The sequence below is a fragment of the Lampetra fluviatilis genome, chromosome 8 (assembly GCF_964198595.1).
Source record: "Lampetra fluviatilis chromosome 8, kcLamFluv1.1, whole genome shotgun sequence".
NCBI classification, from domain to species: domain Eukaryota; kingdom Metazoa; phylum Chordata; class Hyperoartia; order Petromyzontiformes; family Petromyzontidae; genus Lampetra; species Lampetra fluviatilis.
Window position 1 is genome coordinate 14,810,267 of NC_136282.1, and position 22,418 is coordinate 14,832,684.

At 54.5% G+C, this 22,418-nt stretch overlaps 1 protein-coding gene across 5 annotated transcripts in view; it reads left to right on the plus strand.

Moving 5' to 3' along the window:
- LOC144933931 (transcriptional enhancer factor TEF-1-like) overlaps positions 1-22,418 on the plus strand; it is a 67,098-nt gene that overhangs the window by 15,823 nt on the left and 28,857 nt on the right. For all 5 annotated transcript variants that reach the window (XM_078859242.1, XM_078859245.1, XM_078859243.1 and 2 more), the window contains exon 2: positions 21,734-21,798. In XM_078859242.1, coding sequence (XP_078715368.1) covers positions 21,734-21,798 — 65 coding nt within the window. The remainder of the gene's footprint in view (positions 1-21,733; positions 21,799-22,418) is intronic.

Consider the following 22,418-nt stretch of genomic DNA (forward strand, 5'->3'; position numbering starts at 1 on the left):
CCAGTCCAGGGTTCAGCAGCAGCCTGTGATTGAAGCTGGGCTCTCGAGTGGAGTGAGTTGATTGGTCTCAGCGTCATGACATTCACTGCGCGTGTGAGCATTTGTGTGTTTGTGAATGTGTGATTGTGCATACCCCGTGTACGTTCACGTGCATGTCAGCTTGTCTTCCGTGAGCTTCTGAGTGTGTCCGAGTCAACCGGTACCGGGCCTCGCCCAGGTCGACTCGGCCTCAAATTCATTACCGAGTGCGATTTGTAAACATCGCCCACTGGGGAGACAAACACGGCCGGGCGTGGCGTTGGCCACCCACCTCTTCGCGTGCCGTGCCGGTCTCAATAGGTGCTCGCGAACAGCACGTGCCACAAACTATGTTCAAGGTGCACCCTCTCTGCCTTTGGTTTCTGCGTCTTGGGTATTTTGCGAGCGCGTGTCGCTCGCGAGTGTGAGCGCAGCGAGCCGCGCTAAACGCAGCATTCACGGCGCATGCTGCGGGCGATGCCAAAAAACTCGTTGGGTCACATTCTCGCTCTCTCTCTCTCTGCAGGTGAGACTCATCACGCGTTGCGGGTGGGTGGCGAGGGGAGCGGTGGCGCAGCGGTTAGCGCGCTGCGCTTACGAACCCGGTCGGCCCGAGTTCGAATCTCGCTCGCGGTCACCGATGCCGATTATCTTGCACCGGTTCCTGGGACCTCCCCTAGGTCAACTGGACCTCAAATGAGTAGCCGGTTTTCATCGGTGCTGCTCGCGGACAGCACTTGCCCCGACAGTCCGTTGTTGCAGGCTACACGGGTGATCTTTGTCTTTGGGGCGGCGAGGGTAGGGGGGGGCTAAAGCTGAGATTGATGATTAATGGACGGCCCAATGGGATCTGCCCAATCACAGACCGGGTCTTCAGTATAACCAAGCCCCCCCTGCCCCCCCTCCCCTACCGCAGTCTCATCCAGCTTCTCATCTGCTACCCCCCCCACCATCATCATCCCCCTCTTCCTGCCTCTCCTTTCACAAAGACAAAACGCGCGATGTCCCCAGCGAGCCTGCAGACTCCGTCGGGGCTTGGGGCTATTGCTGTAAAGCGAGCACATTGTACAAAGACAAAGATCCCCCAGGTAGACTGCGTACACTTTTGGGGCAAGGATGACTAAAGAAAGCCTATAAAATACATAGATTTATTTGCTATGAAGAAGGCTAATTGCCCGAAACGTCGCCTGTCATTGACGAGCGCGTTGATTGTTATTGTTTGTGTTATTTGTTTGTGCACGATTGCCGAAGCGGCAGCTGCATCACCAAGGAACGTGGTCCATGTTAAATGAAGTGTCTTGTTTCAAACTCCCTCTCGACACAACTCTTTCTCATCATCGCTGCTACTCTCCCTGCCTCCCCTCCCCTCCCTCGGTGTTCGCAGCCAAGGTTTGCTGAGGCCGCCTTTGTCTTCACAGACGCGTGTGTTTTGTTGTTTGGGGTGGAGTTGGAGGGAGGGGGGGAAGGATGGGAGGGGGACGCACGGGTGTACACGAAACTGTATCCACCCTGCCACAGCTCACAAACACTCCGCACCCCCAGATGCTCGCTTACCCGCTCGCTCACTCACTCACCCGGTTACTCAACCACTTACCAACCGACTCACTCGCTCGCCATCGCCTTTGTTCGGTTGTGCACTGGTTCACGCGTGAACGTATTCGTTTGCTGAACCACCCAACACAAATACTCACCCACGTGCTCGCTCGCTCACCTTTCCACACACTCGCTCACTCGATCAGGTCACTCACTTCACCCGCTCACACATTCGCTCACCTACCGACCCACCCGATCAGTCATTCGGCCCCTTGACTACTCGCTCACCTGGTCACCCATCCACGTTTTTCACCCTCCTCACCCGCTGATCCACCCACTCCCTCGTTCGCTCACTCAGTTTTTTTAGCTCACTCTCTCGCGTATTAACTCACGAACCCAGTCATCTGTACACCCTCCCGCCCACTCACTGTCCCGCCCACCTGCTCACTCACCTGCTCACTCACCTGCTCACTCACCTGCTCACTCATCTGCTCACTCACTCGCTCACCCGCCCACTCACCCGCCCAATCACCCGAGGTGTGGGTGAGCCGACAGGTGCTTGGTTCATTCTACCCCAGTGCCCCCATCTCTGGAGCCCTGCACACCACCCCCACCGCCCCTTTTACGGGGGGAGGGGTGGGGGCTACGGGGGGGGGGTTGGAGATTTGGTGAGCGGTGAAATCGAGGCAGGTTCAGATCGAATCAAATGGTGTGGCTCGCTGATGATCACCAACGGTGATGACTTCGATTGATTTCTGTTCTCACATGGGGAATAAGCTGCGCATGGTTCATCGATGAGTGCTAATGCCGGGGGTTCATTTGTGCAATGCCAATTATTCTTGGAGTTTTAAAGCTGCGCTTGGCTCACTGATGAGCACTCATGAACGCGAGGACCTCTATAACACTCTGGGTTCTCATTGAGAGTCTTGTCGGCATGCGTGGTTGACTGATGAGTGCCCATGATGGTGAGGACCCATACAAAGCACCACGATCATTCTTTGGCATTCTGTCGATGGGCCTGTCTCACTGATGAGCTCTAATGAGGTCAACACGTGCCCTCGTCTCCCATGCCGTCAATTCCCCGTGGTAGTCGCTGACTTACACTCGGCCAGCCACCTTTGTTCGACTCCTGGTCACGGCTAACATAAGTGGCATATGAGATCTGAATCTACTCAAACTATTTAAAGAATTGAAAATATTTTGTATTGTACCAGACAAGGTCCCCTGAGCTGTATAGCTCTTTTTCAGGAGCGACCTGCCTTTCAAAATGAGAGCTCAACGAAGTGGCTCATCACGTACACATTTATAGCAGCCAAACACTCTAAACACGCGTGGATTGTAAATGTGGAGGGAAAAATCGGACCCGGAGAAGAATCCACGCGACTATGGGGAGAGAGAGACACGCAAACTGCAAACATGCAGCAGGCATCAGGGTCGGCATTTAACCCACGACCTCCTGTATACCAGACGAGGTAGTTAACATCTCACCACCATGAATCGGTCCTGCGTCCCTCCCTTTCATCAACTTGCACTGAGCAGTGTGGTGGAGTATGGTCAAGCAACCCCCCATTGATTTGACACGGCGTGTGGTAAGGCTGCCGCATCCAGCAGTGGATTGACAAAGGGTGGATGTTTTTTATTTGAAGTGCGTGGGAAATCCAATCAGACCCAGACGTTGAGAGTTAACGCAGCGCGCTGGCTCGCACGTGCCCCACCTGCGCCCCCCCCCCGCCGCCCCCTCTACCCCCCTTGACCCCCACCGTGCCACAGTTGGAACATGCACAGAGACAGACCCCCCCCCCCCCCCCCGTATAGCCAGAACAGATTGTTGGGACAAAGTGCTGTCAGCGTCCCGAATGGCGTCACGGCGCACGAGGTGCGGGCGGGTGGGTGGGCCAGCGTCACGCGCGGCCGCCGTGTTCTCCCCACCGCTGATGCTTACAGCGGCGGTGCACTTGAGGCCGAGTCGACCTACGGGGAGGGCCCGGGACCGGTTCCGACATTGCACCGCCGGTGTTGGCTGCGTGAGCGGGAATCGAACTTGGATCGGCGGGTGGCGTGGCGCGTGGCGCCAATCCCCATGCAACCACCCAAAGGGCCTGGTGATATCTGGTGATATCTGGTGATATCTGGTGATATCTGGTGACATCTGGTGATAGATGATATCTGATGATATCTGTTAATATATGATTATATCTGATATGATGATATATAATAATGATATGATGATCTCTGATAATATCTAATTATATCTGATGATATATGATGATATCTGATTATAGATGATGATGATAGATGATATATGATGATGTATGATGATATCTGATGATATACGATGAAATATCCGCAAAACAGAAGCGTAATAACGGGCATCTCAGCGTGCTGTGCATGTCAAGATGACATCGCCGGTCTTGGCACATTCCGTGCATCAATGCTGGATGTCCACCAGCTCAAAACAGCTGAGGTGGTGACTGTACAGACGGTTGGGTGGCGTGTGGTTTGCGAGCACCTATTAAGGGTGTGGAGTGTATGCAAGATGAGGTGGTGCTCATGTTGCTTGGTGGTGGTGGTGTGTGTGTGATGTGATGGTGCTGATGGCTATGGTGGTGATGATGGTGGTGGCGTGTGTGTGATGGTGCTGATGGCTATGGTGGTGGTGGAGGTTATGATGATGGTGGTGGTGTGTGTGATGGTGCTGATGGCTATGGTGGTGGTTATGATGATGGTGTGGTGTGGGTCGGGGCTGATGGTGATGAGGACGGTGATGATGGCGGTCGTGATGCTGTGTCTGATGGTGTGTCGGTGATGAAGGTAGTGAGAATGTTGTGGGGGAGAGAGTTTCGGGGGTGATGATGATAATGTGTCAGCGGTGATGGTGACGAGGATGATGAGGATGTTATGGTAAGCGCGTGTTGGTGGTGATGAATGTGTGGTGATGCTTGTGGTGTGACGATACATGCCGGTGATGATAGAGGGCCGGGAGGGTCGTGTGGCTTTAAGATCATTATGTGTTTATTATAATAAAAAAAAAATCCACCCACACCCCCACTCCCCCCCACCCTCTCCTCTTATTCAAATTTTTTTAAATAATGAAGACGAAACAGAGGAATTGCGGGGTACACGAATCCGCCTTGAAAGAGGCCGCGAGTCACAATGGGCCCTGTAAATGGGTCCGACGCACGGAATAAATTGGAGGGATACATTCTTTTTTTACATTAAATGCCCCCCCCATCTCAGGGACACGCGCGCTCCCCCTCCCCCCTCCCTCTTACCCCCCCCTCCCTCTTACCCCCCCCCCTCCCTCGTATCCCCCCTCCCTCTTACCCCCCTCCCCTCCTCCCCTCGCCCCCCCCCCATCCTCCCCCTCGGCCCCTCGCCTTCCTCTTCCTCGCCCCCCCTGGCCCCTCCCTCGCCCAAAACCCCCTCGCCCCCCTCCCCCTCGTCCCCCCTCTCCACCCCTCAACCCCCCTCCCCTTCTCCCTTCTCTCTTCACCCGTCTCCCCCCCCCTTCCTGCACCTGCATGCAAATTCTGAGCGACAGCGGCCAGATGAGGGCAGGGGGAGGAGGGGGTCAGTCGGAGGAGGGAGGGAGGGATCCGCTGAGAGTTTGGGGGGTTCGAGTTAAGACACGGGGATGAGTTGACAGCGAGGCGCTTGATTGGTTAATTGGTTGGATGGATGGTTGACTGGCCGGGTGATGAGGACAGTCAATGTGGAAACCAGTGCGGAGTTGTGCTCGTGTGTTCAACCAAATGCTGCTGAAATGATACCCACCCGAGATAGGGCCTCGTGGCTGATGGGATCTGTGCAACAAACTTTACAATTATATGGAGAGACGACTATGTGAAGGAGGTTATTGTTTGCGACATTGGCAACGACGCCAATTACCATCTCGTGATTGGGCTGCTGCTGCCTTTCGTGTGGTTAACTGATTGATCGGTTGCTTATTTGATTTGTTTGATGACTTGGTTAATTGTTTGATTTGTAGGTTAATTGGACGTAAACACAACTGGTGCATGAAATACTCGCCACCAGTGTGCGGTGTGTGGCGTCGGTGTGCATGCGTTTGCCTTGTTGCGTTCATGTCTATGTGTGTGCTTCGTTGTGTTTGTGTGTTCCATGTTTACATATTTTATCAATGGTAACCGCATGAAAGAAACCGTTTCAAACGGTTACCGGTTGCCACACGTGCACACGTGTCTATGGCGATACACGCCGACACGCGAAGAAGCTGTTTCACCGCCAGCGGAAGGCACCGCGCCGCGTCCGCCGTCGAGACGTTCGGGCCAAACTCTCGGCGCGGAAGTTTAAACAAATATGGGGGGGGGGGGGCACGTGTCTTAAATCCCCCCTCCCCACTCCCTCCCCTCCCCTCCCTCTCCCTCTCCCCTCTCCCCTCCTCTCCCTCTCCTCTCCCCCCTCCCCTCCTTCTCCCCCCCCTCCCTCTCCCCCCCTCCCCTCCCTCTCCCCTCCCGCCCCCCCTTTCCGCCACCTCTGTCCACCCAGCAGGAGAAGCTGCAGCCACATTTTCGTGTCAGTGTTCGGCATGTCGCGTGTGGTGGTGGTGGTGGGATGGTAAAGTGTGGGTTTACGCCCACTCCCCCTCATAAAATCTCCACCGGAAACGGTTACCGGTTTCCTGTGTTCCGGCAAACCGGTAAATCGAAAGCGGTTACCGGCTCTGCATCGATATACAGCGTCACCATTGCGAAGTTGGTCGTTGATTGCGCTCCCTGCTCGCGAACCGCGCTCGCCCCGTGGAGCGCCGGTCGAAACGGCTCTGAACAAACTAACACGGAGCGGACATAGTGGGGTGGTGTGGGGTGGTGGGGGGTGGTGGGGGGTGGTGGGGGGGTGACGAGGTACCCCCCCCCCCCACACACACACAACCCACCCCCCACCTCGACGCGGTGACCATTCAACCCCAGAGGGATCCCCATCCTCACCACGGGGCGAGCGAGCGCCACGCGTAGCGGGGAGGCCGCCTCCTCACGCTGAACGCCGACAGACGCCTCGATGGCCTCTCTCCGCGCACGTGTCACTCACGGGCTCCTCCTCGATTCGCTGTCGATCCTGAAGCTCGCGGCAACACGCGCGAGCGGTAGAACGCTGTTCGGCACGTGCACGGCGCGCCGAACAACGTTACCAGCCGTGCTTGATTATAATAGGTGCTCGCTGACAACAACAACACTTGCCCTCACCCCCTCGCCAAGGGTGTGCGTTCGATATACGGGGGATGGCGGGGGGGAGATGTTCGTGGATATGGAAGTGCGTGGGGGGGGGGGGTCACGTGCTGCGATGGGAGCCCAGTTCGAGCCACCCTCGCAGCGATGTTCGAATCTGACACCAGTCCTGGATAGAGTCCACAGTGATTGGTTGACGCCTGAGCCGGGATTCGTGTGTCCGTCAATCCGTCGGCCGTCCAGAAAACGGCGTTATTCTGCGTGGGTCTCTGCGCGATCGATCGTCGTAAATTGCGGGGATCGGTGGCGCAGCGGTTAGCGTGCCGCGCTACGAACCCCGGAGACCCGAGTTCGATTCCCGCTCACAGCCAACATTACACTGGTCAACAAAAAAAACGTTTTTTTCTGGCCTGGACTTTTGCAGCGGTTTTAGACTAATTTCAGGGTGCTGATTCCAAATCTGATCTCAGATTTGCTCTATCACATCTCATTTTTATGCTATCGGCATACCCCATTTTCATTGATTTTACCCGAAATTAACTCTGTCACTTATGATTGCAAGTTGTTGCGAGTCAGTGACTGCTTTAGTGTTAAAATATGGTGCTGTATTTTTAGGATAGTGTGTTTATAATATAATTTTATGTAGATATCCACATTTATTTATTATTTTTCTTCTGCAGTTTTTATTGAAAATGCAATATTTGATATCTCAAAAACCTGATGTGATAGACAAAAACTGATGCCAGATTTGGAATCGGCACCCCAACATTACATTAAAACCGTTGGAATACCTTATGCCAAAAAAGTGTGTTGACCAGTGTTATCTTATCCGGTATTGGGCCTCCCCTAGGTCGACTCGGCCTCAATTGAGTATCTGGTGCGGTGTATGAACATGCTCCACCGGGGAGACAAACGCGTCCCGACGCAATGCTTTCTACACTCGCCCCCCCCAAATGCACCGTTCCGGCCTTCATAGGCGCTCGCTGGCAGTGGTTGCCCCAACAGTCTGTGCAGGCTACACGGGGGATCTTTGTCTTTGTGTATTCGTGTATGTCTACGCGTGTGCGTGCGCGCGTGTGTGGATTAGTTGCGTTTTGTACGCGTGCAAGTTAATTAGGAACAACGCGCTAGTCAATAGCACCGTCGCATTCAAACGAAAAATATATAATAGGCGACGTTTCGATCAACGGCCCTTCCCATGTGCTATGAAGAAGGGTCATTGCCCGAAACGTCGCCTGTTATTTTTATGTTTTACTTTCTACGGACGCTGCGTTATTGACGAATGTGTTGCTGTTGTTGACGGTGCTCGTGCACCCCGCTACCAACGTAGCAGCAGCAGCAGCAGTCACCCAAATAATTTGTTTAATTAGGAACAACGGGGTAACACAACCCCCCTCTCGGCCCGGCGACGGACAATTAAGAGCTCATTATGGGAGTGGGGGGAAGGGGAGGTGGTGGTGGGGGGGGCTGTGGGGGAGGGGAGGGGCTGGGGGGGGGAAGATGGATGACCCTTCCAGCACCACATGCTCCACATCTGCTTCGCGCTTCTCTTTCCTGTCGGGCGCTCTGAACTCAATCGCGCCCTGCATCCACACGCCGCCGCCGCCGCCGCCACCACCACCACCGCACTCACAGGCAGGCACACACACGCACACATACAGGCGCTCACAGGCACACACACAGGCACTCATACAGGCACTCACAGGCACTCATACAGGCACTCACAGGCACACACACACACACTCACAGGCACACACACGCACACATACAGGCGCTCACAGGCACACACGCACACACTCACAGGCACTCACAGGCACTCATACAGGCACTCACAGGCACTCACAGGCACACACACAGACAGGCACTCGCAGGCAGGCACACATACAGGCACTCACAGGCACTCACAGGCACTCATACAGGCACTCACAGGCACTCATACAGGCACTCACAGGCACACACACAGACTGGCACTCACAGGCAGGCACACATACAGGCACTCACAGGCACTCACAGGCACACATACAGGCACTCACAGGCACTCACAGGCACACATACAGGCACTCACAGGCACTCACAGGCACACACACATACAGGCACTCACAGGCACTCACAGGCACACATACAGGCACTCACAGGCACTCACAGGCACACATACAGGCACTCACAGGCACTCACAGGCACACACACAGACAGGCACTCACAGGCAGGCACACATACAGGCACTCACAGGCAGGCACACTCACAGGCACTCACAGGCACACATACAGGCACTCACAGGCACTCACAGGCACACATACAGGCACTCACAGGCACTCACAGGCACACACAGACAGGCACTCACAGGCAGGCACACACGGACAGGCACACACAGGCAGGCACTCACACAGGCACTCACAGGCACACACACAGGCAGGCACACACGGACAGCCACACACGGACAGGCACACATGGACATGCACACACAGGCAGGCACTCACAGGCACACACACACTCACACACACTCACACACACAGGCACTCAAAGGCGCACACACACACAGGCACTCACAGACACTCACAGTCACTCACAGGCAGGCACACACAGGCAGGCACACACAGGCAGGCACTCACACATACAGGCAGGCACTCACACATACAGGCAGGCACAGGCAGACGAGTCGCACACACAACAAGAAAGACACACACACAGCACAGGCGCACCCAGCATAGTACACACACTCCACAACAGGCACAAACAGTACATAAACAGTGCGTGGAACGCACACACAGTACACACAGCACTCACACAATTGCATAACGCAGCACATAGATCCACGCACACGCACTACTCACACGGGGATTCCGCCTGCTATGATTCCGTGTATTCGATATTTATCTTCGTGGAGTTTGTGTGAAGTTTTTTTCTTCTTCTGTTTCATAATTGTTAAAATTTTAGAAATAAATAAAAATGTTCCTTAACTTCTAATCGAATTCTCCATCCAGAGCTGTTGCTCTCGGTCTGGATGGCTGGGCATGGACTCACTGATGAGTCCCAAAAACCACAAAGACTCCATATCACGCGTGTCGGTCTCCCCTCTTGTTAAACAGTTTACACGAAGCCTCAAGGATCGCTCTTACAATCTCATCATCATCGGCACTATCATCAACAGCAGCACTACCATCATCAGCACGATCATCATCAGCACTGCCATCATCATCAGCAGCACCAGCATCATCATCATCAGCACTACCATCATCATCAGCAGCACTAGCATCATCATAATCAGCACTACCAATCATCATCAGCAGCACTGTATCGGGGTCTTCCCCTTGGTCGCCGACCTCTGGATGTCACGCATTTGGTTGTACCCCCCACCCCGCCCCGCCCCTTACCCCCCCACCCCGCCCCTTAGCCACCACCCCGCCCCTTACCCCCCACCCCGCCCCTTACCCCCCCACCCCGCCCCTTACCCCCCCACCCCGCCCCTTACCCCCCCCCCCCCAGGGTCAAGGCTGCGAGTAGCAGCTGCTCTGGGAGGGGGCTCGGGGGGGGGGGCAGGGAGGGAGGGAGCGGGGGTCGAGAGGGGTCGTGCGCCGTCTGACGAGCATGGCGGTGGGGGTGGTGAGAAATAAGAGCCGACAAGTGTGTGTGGTGTGTGTATGGTGTGTGTGCATAGTGTGTGTAGTGTGGTGCGTGGTGTGTGGGTGTGTGCGTGGTGTGGGTGTGTGTGCGTGGTGTGTGTGTGTGTGTGCGTGGTGTGTGTGTATGGTGTGTGTGTGTGCATGGTGCGTGGTGTGTGTGCGTGGTGTGTGTGTGTGCGTGCATGGTGTGTGTGTGTGCGTGCATGGTGTGTGTGTGTGCGCATGTGCGGTCGCGGGGAGCGGTGGCGCAGTTGTTAGCGCAGCCGCGCAACGAACCTGGCGAGCGACTCGGGAGTTCGATTCCTGCCCACGGCCACGAACTCTCGCGGCGATTTCCTGAACCGGACCCATGCCCCCGCATAGGTCGACTCAGCCTCAAATAAGTACACTGCCTGGTACGATGTACAGTATACACATTGCCACGGGGGGTGAGGGGAGACAAAGGCGGCCGGGCGTGGTGCTGGACACCCATCCCTTCGCCGTGCCCTGTCGGCCTTCATGAGGTGCTCGCTAACAGTCTGACGAGGCGATACGGGGGATCTTTGTCCTGTGTGCACACGTGCACGCGTTTGGGCGTGTAGCAGCGTGTGTGTGTGCCGCCCGTATGCTGAGTGTGTGTGCGCGCATGTGGGCTTGTGCGCGTTTGTGTGTGTGCATTCCCGCATACTTGAGCGCATGCTTGTGTATGTGGGTGTGTGCCCGTATGCGTGCGTGGAGGTATGCACGGTGTATATGTGCGTGTACGCGTGGGTGTGTGCGTGGGCGCGTTTGTGTTGGTGAATGCGTGTGTGTGTCTGTCTGTGTGTGTGTGTCTGTGTGTGTGTGTCTGTCTGTGTGTGTGGTGGGGGGGGGGCGAGCGGTAGTGCAGAGGTTAACGCGCTGCGCTACGAACCCGGCGACCCGAGTTCGATTCCCGCTCACGGACGATGATCTGAACCGGTCCTGGGCTTCCCCTCGGTCGACTCGGCCTCAAATGAGTACCTGGTGCGGTGTAAACATCGCCACTGGAGAGACAAAGGCGGCCGGGCGTGGTACTGCCCACCCTCCCCCTCGTGTGTCGTGCCGGCCTTCATAATTGCTCGCGAACGGCACTTGCCCTGAACAGTCTGTTCAGGTTTCGATTTAAAGCTTTCGTGACTGCAGGTCTGTCGGAAAGACAGCGTCATTCAGACGCTGTCTTCCCGACAGACCTGTTCTTCACCTGAGGACGGCTGCTTGCGTTGTGGCCGAAACGTCGTGAGAATTGTATTTTATTATGTTTAATTTGTATTATTTTATTATTTTCCTTCTACGTGACTTTACCGAAAGAACCAAGAAGATGAGTCGGTTCAGGCTTTGTCTTTCTTTGGCTGGGTGTCTGCGTTAGTGTGAGCTCGTCTGTCCGTGTGAGCGCGAATGCGTGTGTGTACATGGTGGGTGGGGGGGTCTTTGTGTTGATTTAATTATGAGTAGCGATCGTGTCAGCAGGAGTGGTTAGCGCATTGTGCTACAGTCCCCGCTCACGATAACAACAACATATTTTTTTTATTTAAAGTTTTCGTGATATTCTTAGTTCTTTCGGTAAAGTCACGTAAAAGGGAAACGATAAAATAATAAAAATATAAAACAATAAAATTCTCACGACGTTTCGACTGCAACACAAGCAATCATCATCAGGTGTGATGTGTTTATTATTTCATTGTTTCTCTTCTACGTGACTTTACTGAAAGAACCAAGAATATAATAACAACAGAGGCGATCCAGTCCTAGCGCTCCTCCTCAAAGGCCACCGGGACTAGTACAAATCCAGACATGGTAGCATACAAATGAACAATAAAGCTCAATCGTTGTTCTATGATGTTTTTTTAAGCTTTACATTTCCGGTTGCGCCGACCCACGCCTGCTCCCTACATCGATAGCTCCGGCGAGTTCGCGCGCGAAACCTGTTGCCTGTATCAAGGGGTGAGTCGATCTCATCCTGTCGTATATATATATAAATAACATTGCGAAGAATGAACGGATAAACGAAATCTCCCCTAATGCGCGAATGAATGAATAATTGCCGCGGCGTCCCAGCGCCATCATTGTGTTTCACATCGAGAGGCGTTGATAACCATCGGCCGTGGTCCAACCTCTGCTGGATCAACGTCCTTCATCGCCGTCATCGGCGGCTCTCGCGCTTCTCGCTGCTGCACGCGAACCCATCAAATCGCTCCGCGGAGCTGGAGGCTCATCCCGGAGCGCGTTGCTTCTCTTGGCTGCTATTCCGTCTCCAGTCTCGTCCATCGCTCATGCATCATTACCCTCTGTGGTGGCACGGAGGTGCCCTGCCCGAACACGCACACACGCACACACGCACACACGCACACACGCACACACGCACACACGCACACACGCGCACACGCACACACGCACACACGCACACACGCACACGCTTTTGTGAGTAAGCAAACGATGTTGGTGTTGCTGCCGCTGCGTTGTGAGCGGTGCACAACCGCAGGTTACAATAAAGACATACATTCAATGCGTCTGAATAACACGTGTGTGAATAACACGCGTGTCAATAACACTGTAGCTTTAACACGTGTGTGAATAACGCGTGTGAATAACACTAGCCTTAACACGTGCGGTGTGAAGTATCATCTCCAACTCTTATTATCCACTCCATCGCTTTGGCCTCTTTATTTACGGCGATACGAAGTTAGGGGCATTACCCGAAACGTCGTCCGTAATACGTTTTTCTTTTCTTTTTAAGGGCATATTATTCTTTCAGCTATACTTTGTGGCCAGATTGCTTCGTGTCTACATAGCTCATCGTGGGGCCTTACCTGGTGAAAAAAAAAAACTAAATCGTTTAGTTGATCACGAAATACTTTTTTTAAATATATTTTTTAAAACTTCCCAGGACAAACGCGCGTGCATGTTTGCAGAGCCTTAGGGAAGCCACGCTCGGGCAGGGTCTCTCCTCCTCCTCCTCCTCCCCCCTTCCTCGGCAGAGAACTCCCCCCTCGGCGAGTTCCTCGCGGCCCTCGTCCGAGCGCTGCGCGGGTGGAGATCTCCTCGTCTGATACCGCCACGCGAGGGAGGAGGAGGCGGCAGCGGCGGCACGAATCGGCTTCGATGGAATGCGGCTGGGCCGGTCAAAGTTATGGGTTGAGGAGGCTTGTGGGTGGAAGAGGGGAGGTGATGGCGGAGCAAATGGGGGGTGTTCCATTCGTAAATACTGCACTCGTTCTTTACCTCTCTCCGTGTGCTATGATGAAGGGCCATTGCTCGAAACGTCGCCGCGGTGTGCGTAGATGTTAACTACCTCGCCTGGTATGCCGGAGGTCGTGGGTTCGATCCCGACCCTGACGCCTACGCCTGCTGTATATTTGGAGTCTGCATGTCTCTCTCTCTCATCATCATCACGGTGGATAGGAGATGTTAACTACCTCGCCTGGTACACAGGAGGTCGTGGGTTCGATCCCGACTCTGACACCTGCTGCTGTATATTTGGAGTTTGCGGAGTCTCTCTCTCCGTAGTCGCGTGAATTTTTCTCGGGGTCCTCCGGTTTTTTCCTCCACATTTAGAAACATCATCACGCTTTTCGAGTATTTAGTTGCTATAATTTTCCACGTAACCACAATCCACTTCGTTGAGTTGTCAATTGTGGCCAGGTCGCTTCTGAAAAAGAGTTATACAGCTCAGTGGCTTTTACCTGGAAAAAAATCTATACGTAAAATTTACTTAATTTAATGCCACACAAAGTGTTGGTATTGAACGTGTTGAATTGTTGTTGACCACTGTCAACGCGCCTTCGATTAGCACGGGTGGCTACGTACGGTGTGAAAGAAGTTCAAGCATACTGTAAATACATGCAGCAGCGTCGTCAAATAATTTGTTTAGTTTCACAGAACACGTGCGTGCGAAGACTGTATACGGACGTACAAAAGGCAAAGATCCCCCTAATAGCCTTCGTCAGACTGTTGGGGCAAGTGCTGTTCGCGTGCAGCACCGATGAAGGCCGACACGGCGCACGAGGGCGGGTGGGTGGGGGGCAGCGCCACGTCCCAGGCGTTAACGTCACGTGGTACCGCATTTGAAAGGGCCACCCCCAGTGGCAGCTGCCCCTGTGCGGCACAAGTAGTACTGGTCGTGCAGTGAGAAGGCGTCCAGCGCCGTGCGTGAGCCCATTTGAGTGATAATTGAGGAGGGTTCTGTCCTAACGACCGCCCCTCCCTTGTGCGCCGATCAGGGCTTCAATAGGTGCACCTCGACTAATAGCACTTGCCCCAGCAGCCCGTCAATGGCTATACGGGGGATCTTTGTCTTTGGGGGTGTGCACATGAGGCCCGGCTTTCAAGTTGTGAGCGCGCTCTGTTCACTCAGCCCCACATTCCTCAAGGCGGGACCTGAACTTCATAGCCCCAGCTGCCAGCCCCTCCCCCCAACCCCCTCCCCCCAACCCCCTCCCCCCAACCCCCCCCCCCCTTCTCCCCATGCCTCCCCCCCCAGCCTACAGCCAGAGTTCAGTCGGAGGGAAAAAATCACTTTGTGTGAATTTGACCGAGAGAGACACGAGGGAGAGAGAGGGGGGGAGGTGACAGAGAGGGGGGAGTGATAGAGGAGAGTACAGCGTGAGGGCGGGAGGAGGGGGGTGTGAAGAGAGGGGGCGGTAAGTGGAGGGGGTAGAGGACATGGGGGGGGGGGGGTGGCTCCACGACCACGTGGTCACTTTAAACGGCGCGTCGTTGGTGCCCCAGAGGTCAAAGTTAGGTGAAGGCTCGAGGTCAAGTTTTAATTGCATCTGCTCAAACTTTGGAGGTGCCACATTTCTCACGGCGTGCGCTTCTCGACTTCGCGGACTGCGACATTGTCACGATTCGATCCACGGATGCAGTGGTTGTTGTATTCTCTGTTATGACATTCAGATTAGTATAGCGACCTCTAGTGGCTGCAAGGGACGAAGATCCCGCCAAACCCAATCGCCGTCCATTGCTGTCTCATCGATTAACTCCAGCGACGTTACCCTTTAACACACGAGGATGCAGTGACGTCACTATGGGTGCAGTGACGTCACTATGGGTGCAGTGACGTCACGATGGGTGCAGTGACGGTACCCGCAGCGTCTGCGGCTGGAAGCCTTCATCCATCCAGCCGTGGATGGGCATCGTCGCCGATGATTATCTGCACCGCCGTAGTCGCCATCGCTAATCAACGCTCCTACACTTAGCGTAAATCCGCGATGGAAGCATGCTAATTAGGCAATGTAATTAAGGAATCATTCAAAGAATGTCTGTTATTTCTCTTGTCGCATTTTCTTGCAGCGTTGTGTTTACATTATTTTCGCTCCCCATGATTCCTTTCGCTATCGGTTATTTATATATTTGTACAATTGCGTTTCACACTCGTGGTGACGGACCATTCAAGGAGCAGGCCGGGCAATCACTTTCCGGAGTCTTGGATCCGAATCTGACCAACTTTACCGGGAGCGAACGACTTATTGCACTTAGGGAGCCGCGTAGCAAACATCGCCTCCTGCTGGAAGTTCACGTTGTGCCGCACAGGGGCAGCTGCCACGGGGGGAGGGGGTTCCCCTCGGCCAGGCTGCCGCAGGGCACCTCAAGATGAGTCGCGTAGCTCTGCAGTGCGACGCCGCGGTGGAGAGGCGTTGACTCGCTCGCCTGGTACACAGGAGGTCGTGGGTTCGATCCCGACTCTTACGCCTGCTGTGTATTTGGAGTTGGCGTGTCTCTCTCTCTCTCTTTTCTCCCCATGGGTCGCGTGGATTTTTCTCCACGTCCTCCGGTTTTCCCCACCGCTCTTAGAAACATTTGGGTGCTCCTATAAATTCCCACGTGACGATAAGCCGCTTCGTTTAGTTGATCGTTTGCGGTAGCCGTGCCGCTTCGTAAAAAAAGTTCTGCACGGCTCAGTTGGCCTTATCTGGTAAAATAAAATTCGTTTCGTAGTTTTTTTGTAATAGTTTAAAGGTCACGGTAGGATCATGACCTTGACCTATCCACACAGGCGCGCGTGCATAACGAGGAGGAGCTAGTTGGGTAAACCCGTAAGGAAGAGAGAAGGGGGATTTCGTAGAGACGGGGGGGGGGGGTGAGTTGGCCAGAAGGGGGGCGAGGGGGGGGCGGTATGGGCGGGGGGGGATGAGGAATTTGCCAGCTGCGTGGAGAGTGCGAGGGCGGGGGGGAGAGCGGAGGGAGGGGGGGGAGAGAGAGCGGTTAAGGAGGGAGAGTGCGTGGAGAGTCGGAGGAGGAGAAGGAGGAAGAAGGAAGGAGTTGGGGGGAGAGAAGGGGAAAAAGTGAAGATAATTGAGAGATGGAGTGGAGATAAAGGGGAGAGCAAGGGGGGTGTCGAGCGATGCACGGATAAGAAGAGACCTGGAGAGCTAGGGGAAAGGTGAGGGGAGAGGGAGGGGAGAGGGTGAAGGAGAGCTGATGAGCGGGAAGAAAGAGGAGGAATCGTTCCGTGGAGACGAAACACAGAGATCGTGGCGCTCACAACGGAAGAGCGAGAGAGAGCGCTTAGTTGACGCGGAGAGCCACGATGCAAACGACGGGAGATGTTGAGAGAAAGGGAGGGAATGAGAGCTGGAGGAAGAGTGAGAGAGTGTGGGAGAGAGGAGGGGGGGGTAGTGATGGGGGCGGCGGCGGGGGGGGGGCCCGAGGTCTCCAGAGCTCCAGCAGCTGAGGAATGCGCGGTATGGCGGCTGAGCCTGGCTCGGGGTGCTGCTGCTGCTGGTGGTGGTGGTAGTGGTGGTCGGCGTTGTTGCAGTCTCGTGGCGTGCGTGAGTCATTGTGCAGGAATGCTTCTCTCGGGAGAGGCACGCCCGGCCTGGAGTCGAGCAGAGTGAGGAGGGGAGGTGGTGAGGGTGAGAGAGGGGGGGGGTGTCAGCTGGAGCGTGCACTTGACCCCAGACAGATTTCCCGGCACCCCCCCTACGCCCCTGCCCCCACCTCACCTCCTCCTCATCCCCCTCGCCACGAAAATGTTTAGAACCGCAGAGATGCCCCCCAAACCGCCCCCTCTCCCCGCCTCCCCCTCCTACGCAGCGTCACCCCCCCCGCTCACGCAAACAAGACTAAGTCAGTGGTGCACAATTAACAAGCGTCACTCGACGCGTGCGTCATTAACACTGTGGCCATGAAAGGAAATGTATCATAGGCGACGTTTCAGGTGATGGGGCTACTTCGTAGCAGTGGCGTAGCCGAGTTTTGTCGCGTGTTGGGTTAGTCTCGCAAATGAGACGGTTCGAGTCTGTTGGGTTCCCATCTGGTTTAACAAAATAAGGTCCAGCATTTTTTCACTCCACAACAACAAACAACAACATCGTCGTCATTATTATCGTCGTCGTCATCACTGAGATGGTTACTTTAATTGCAAGACCGTCATGATGGGTTGGCTAGGCCTTCATTTAAGATCAACATCATCATCTTCAACGTCATCATTTGCCAACCATAATGACCTGGGATTAATTTCTCGCTAAGTTTTTTCCGGAACGCTGCTGGCTTGGAGTGAGGATTCTCGGTTCGCACGCTGCGCCACGAACCCGGCGCCACCCGGGTTCGATTCCCGCCCACGGCCACCAACACCGGTGACGATTATCTGAGCCGGTCCTGGGCCTCCCCTAGGTCGACTCAGCCTCAAATGAGTACCTGGTGTAGCGGTGTAGTGTAGTAAAGATGGCCACGAGGGAGACAAAGGCGGCGCTTGCCCCAAATGTCTGCCGAGGTTATACGGAGGGGGATCTTTGTCTGTGTATGTGTACGTCTCGATTAATTAAGACTTTGTGTGTCGTGGGGAGCGGTAAGTGTAGCGGTTGTGGGGAGCGGTAGTGTAGCGGTTAGCACGCTGTGCTACGAACCTGGTGGCCCGAGTTCGATTCTCGCTCACGGCGATAACAGTGACAATTATCTGAACCGGTCCTGGTCCTTATTTAGTTCGACTCAGCCTCAAACGAGTACCTGGTGCGGACTGTAAAAACATCGCCACTAGGGAGCCAAAGGCTGCCTGGCGTGGTGCTGGCCACCCACCCCTTCGTGTGCCGTTCCGGCCTTTATAGGTGCGCGTTAACAGCACTTGCCCCTACAGTCTGTTAAGGCTATACGGGGGGGGGGATCTTTGCCTTTGAATGTTTGCTGGGAAAGGTCCTGGCAAGGATTATTCAACATCGCCTTGCCAGGCACGCTGAGGAGAGGCTTGCAGAGCCCCAATTTCAGACCAGGGTGGTCCTGCAAGGATGCCATATTATCCGTCCTTCTGCTATAGCAGAGGTGTAGGGAATTCCAAACAAGACCTACATCGCTGCTTTATTTACCTGGTCAAGGCCTATTATTATATCATCAACAGGCCAGAGTTGTGGGCAGTTATTCGTGCTTTTGGAGTTCCTGACTCTCTGCTCAATCTTTAAGGGCCTTCATGATGGTGGGCAGGCACGGGTAAAGCCACCATCGGCCCCACCAAAACTAAGCACCAGCCTGGGTAGTTTGTGCCACCAAACACTCCACTCTCTCAGCTCCCCATTGCTGATGGAGCAGTTGTGGAGAGAGTGGGGAGTTTCCCACACCTGGGCAGTGTGCTTATGACCAGCTCTGGTTTTACAGCAGAGGTCTCACTCCAGATGAGTGGTGCGGCATTATATTTTCATCGGCTGTGCAATGCTGTGTGGAAGCTACCTGGTCTGTTGCTCCGCACGAAGCTTCTGGTCTTCTCGTCCACAGTCATGCTCTCCCTTCTTTATGCTTATAAAACGTGGACCCCTCTAATGGAACATCTGCGCCGGTTAGAAACATTGAGGCTGGCATGCCTACGATACATCCTGGGTTTAACCATCCTGAATTGTGTGAGGAGCTCACAAATCCTTGAAAAATCTGAACACATATCCCATCACTGAGCTCCTTCGGCAGGCAAGGCTGCCATGGCTGGGTCGTGTAGCCCGCATGCCCAGCCACCGCATGCCCAAGCAGCTTCTGTTTGGTCACGTAGAGGGGGCTAAACGGGCACGACATGGGCTGGAGAAGAGATGGAGCTGATGCAGTATGGGAGGATGTAGAGCTGAGTGGACTTGCTGATGACTGGTACCAGCGGAATCAGGATCGGCCTCTTTGGAGGAGGCTCGTGAAGGACGCTACTCGACAGTTGGTGGGCAGTCTCCCTCCAGCAACAACGGAGGGCAGAGGAGCAACGCTCATAACAACGAGCGGAGCGCCGGGCGGATACAATGAAACAAGTTGGCACAATAGAGGGTACAGCTGGTGTGTCTACTGGTCATCTCAGTCAGCCAACCCATGCCACCTGGGCCTGTCCCGAGACCTCCTCCTGTCAGCGAGCCTTCGACACTTTACGTGGCCTCAAAGTGCACCTGGCCTGGCACATGCGCCGTGGTGACGTCACCGTCACTTAGTGGCGAATGGCGGGTGTTGGTGTTTGCGTGTTTCTGTGTGTGTGTTTGTGTGTGTGCGTGTTTGGTTGTGTGTGTGTGTGTTTGTGTGTGTGTGTTTGTGTGTGTGCGTGTTTGGTTGTGTGTGTTTGTGTGTATGTGTGTTTGTGTGTGTGTGTGTGATTGTGTGTGTGTGCGTGTGTGTGTTTGTGTGTGTTTGTTTGTGTGCGCATGCGTGTGTGCGTTTGTGTGTGTATTTGTGTGTGTGATTGTGTATTTGTGTGTGTGCGTGTGTGTGTGTGTTGAACACTGACACGCGGAGCGACCCTGGCGGTGTCCCCGTCTGGCTGCGCTGCTAAAGGATGTGAAGACCTTGAGAAGGCATTCGCGATTTGATAATTAACAGATTATTTAGCGCGACGGTGGCGGCGAACCTTGTGCCCGCATATTAGGGGATTCAGGGAGCCATTGTCAACGTCTGCTAGGCATCCTTCACCGTCATCATCATCCGCAGCGGCAGAAATGGTTGCGATTTTACGTGAAGGTCATGTCGTGGTCAAGGCGCAGCTACCGCAAGTGCAGTGCTCAAGCCTCTGCTGGCGGAAGCACGGTCCACTCGAAGCGGAGCTCGAGACACGGAGAGATTAGTGCGGTTGGCTACGTACGGTGTGAAAGAAGTTGAACATCCATACATACAAACTAAATTGTTTTATTTTAGGAGCGACCTGGCTATCACAAATGCTAGCCCAACGAAGTGGCTTATCATCGTCACGTGGACATATATAGAAGTAGTCAAATACTCTGACCGCCTGGATGTTCATTCTAAATGTGTAGGGAAAAAAACCAGAGGACCCGGAGGAAAATCCACGCGACCACGGGGAGAGGAGAAGACACGCAAACTCCAAATACACAGCAGGCATCAGGGTCGGGTTCGAACCCACGACCTCCTGTATACTTGGCGAGGTAGTTAGCATCTCCTAGCCACAGTGATGATGATGAGAGAGAGATACACAAACTCCAAATATGCAGCAGGCATCAGGGTCAGGTTCGAACCCACGACCTCCTGTATACATGGCGAGGTAGTTAACATCTCATGGCCACCGTGGCTGCCGAGTCTAGAACACAGAGTGGGGAATGCTGCCTTACACGCTGTGTCAGATCGTCTTGGAAGACGGTGGGAGTCGCTCACACTTTACCCCACCACGCCTGCGCACCTTACGCCCACCTTGGAGCGATTGTGCCGAGTGAGCGATGTTGGGTGACACTGGGGGACGTGTATGGGCTCCTCCTCGTACTGCACGTGCTATGGGGAAGGGCCACTACCCGAAACGTCGCATATAATAAATGTTTTGTTCGCGTGAAGGCCACGGTGTTGTTATTGACGACTGTGTTGAGTTGCTTTGATTGTGTTGGTGCACCAATCACTGTCAATAGAGCAGCAGCAGCATCACCAAATAATTCGACTTTGCTGCTGCTGACATGATGATGATAGTGGTGATGGTTATGAATGTCGGTGCTGATGATGATGATGACGATTGCAGTTAGGAATGTTTGTTGCTGATGATGATGATTTTAGTGGTAAGGCATGCTGTTGTTGCTGCTGATGATGATAATTGGTTGTAGTTTTGAATTTCAATCTGCTGATGGTAATCATGCTGCTGATGATAATCATACTAATGTGTTTGGAAATTAGCGGGGTTTTGATTTGTGAACTGCCTTAAGTCTAGGTTCAGATTCGGTTATTTGGTTCTACATGTCCCATTTTAATTAAACCATAACATTCCATGCATTCAGTGTAAATCGGTACTCTATATATGTCTGGGTTGGGTCTCCCCGCGGACAACTCGGCATGAAGTGTACACAAATCTGATCAGGCCACTTGCTGGGCCCATTCACTCCTCGTGCGCTGCGGCGGCCTTAATAGGTGCTCGCTAACAGCACCGCTCCTGTGCTAATGGAGTGCTGTGTGTGTGCTGGGTGTGTGCTGTGTGTGTGCTGTGTGTGTGCTGTGTGTATTCAGGACGGAATGAACTCATAGCCAGGTACATCAAACTTCGAACGGGAAAGACACGGACACGCAAACAGGTGAGACAGGGGGCCCTGCCCCTCCCCTTGACCCCTTCAGCCCCCACCCCGGAACCCCCCCCCTCACCGTATCCCCCCCGCCCCACCCTTTCCACCGCCCCACCCTTTCCACCGCCCCACCCTTTCCACGGTCACCTTGACTCCTCCCCGTCTAATTTGACTCCTCCTCCCTTAGCAATCAGGCCCCGCCTACCGATATCCGGCCCCTCCTCCCAGGTCTCCAATCCCCCCCCCACCCAAAAAACCCCGCACCTCCCCCAATACCCCCCCCATGAAACCCCGCCCCTCCCCCCAAAGCCTCGTCCCTCCCCCGACACCCCTCCCCCGCTCCTCACCTGGCCCACAGGTGGGGGTCCCGCGCCCCCCGTCTTCACAGAAGCGTGTGAGCAGCACGCCACCCATCACGGCCTTCCAATTAATTGCGACAACATTGCTCCTCTGGGGGGCAGGAGCAGTCTGTTGTTGTGGCCAGCAACCACGCCCGGCCGCCTTTGTCTCCCCGGTGCTAACGTTCACACACCGCACCCGGCATTCATTTAAAGATGATTCTACCTCGGGGGAGTGACGGCCCAGGTGGGATCGGGTGAAAATAATCGCCAGCGATGTTAGCCGCGGCCGGG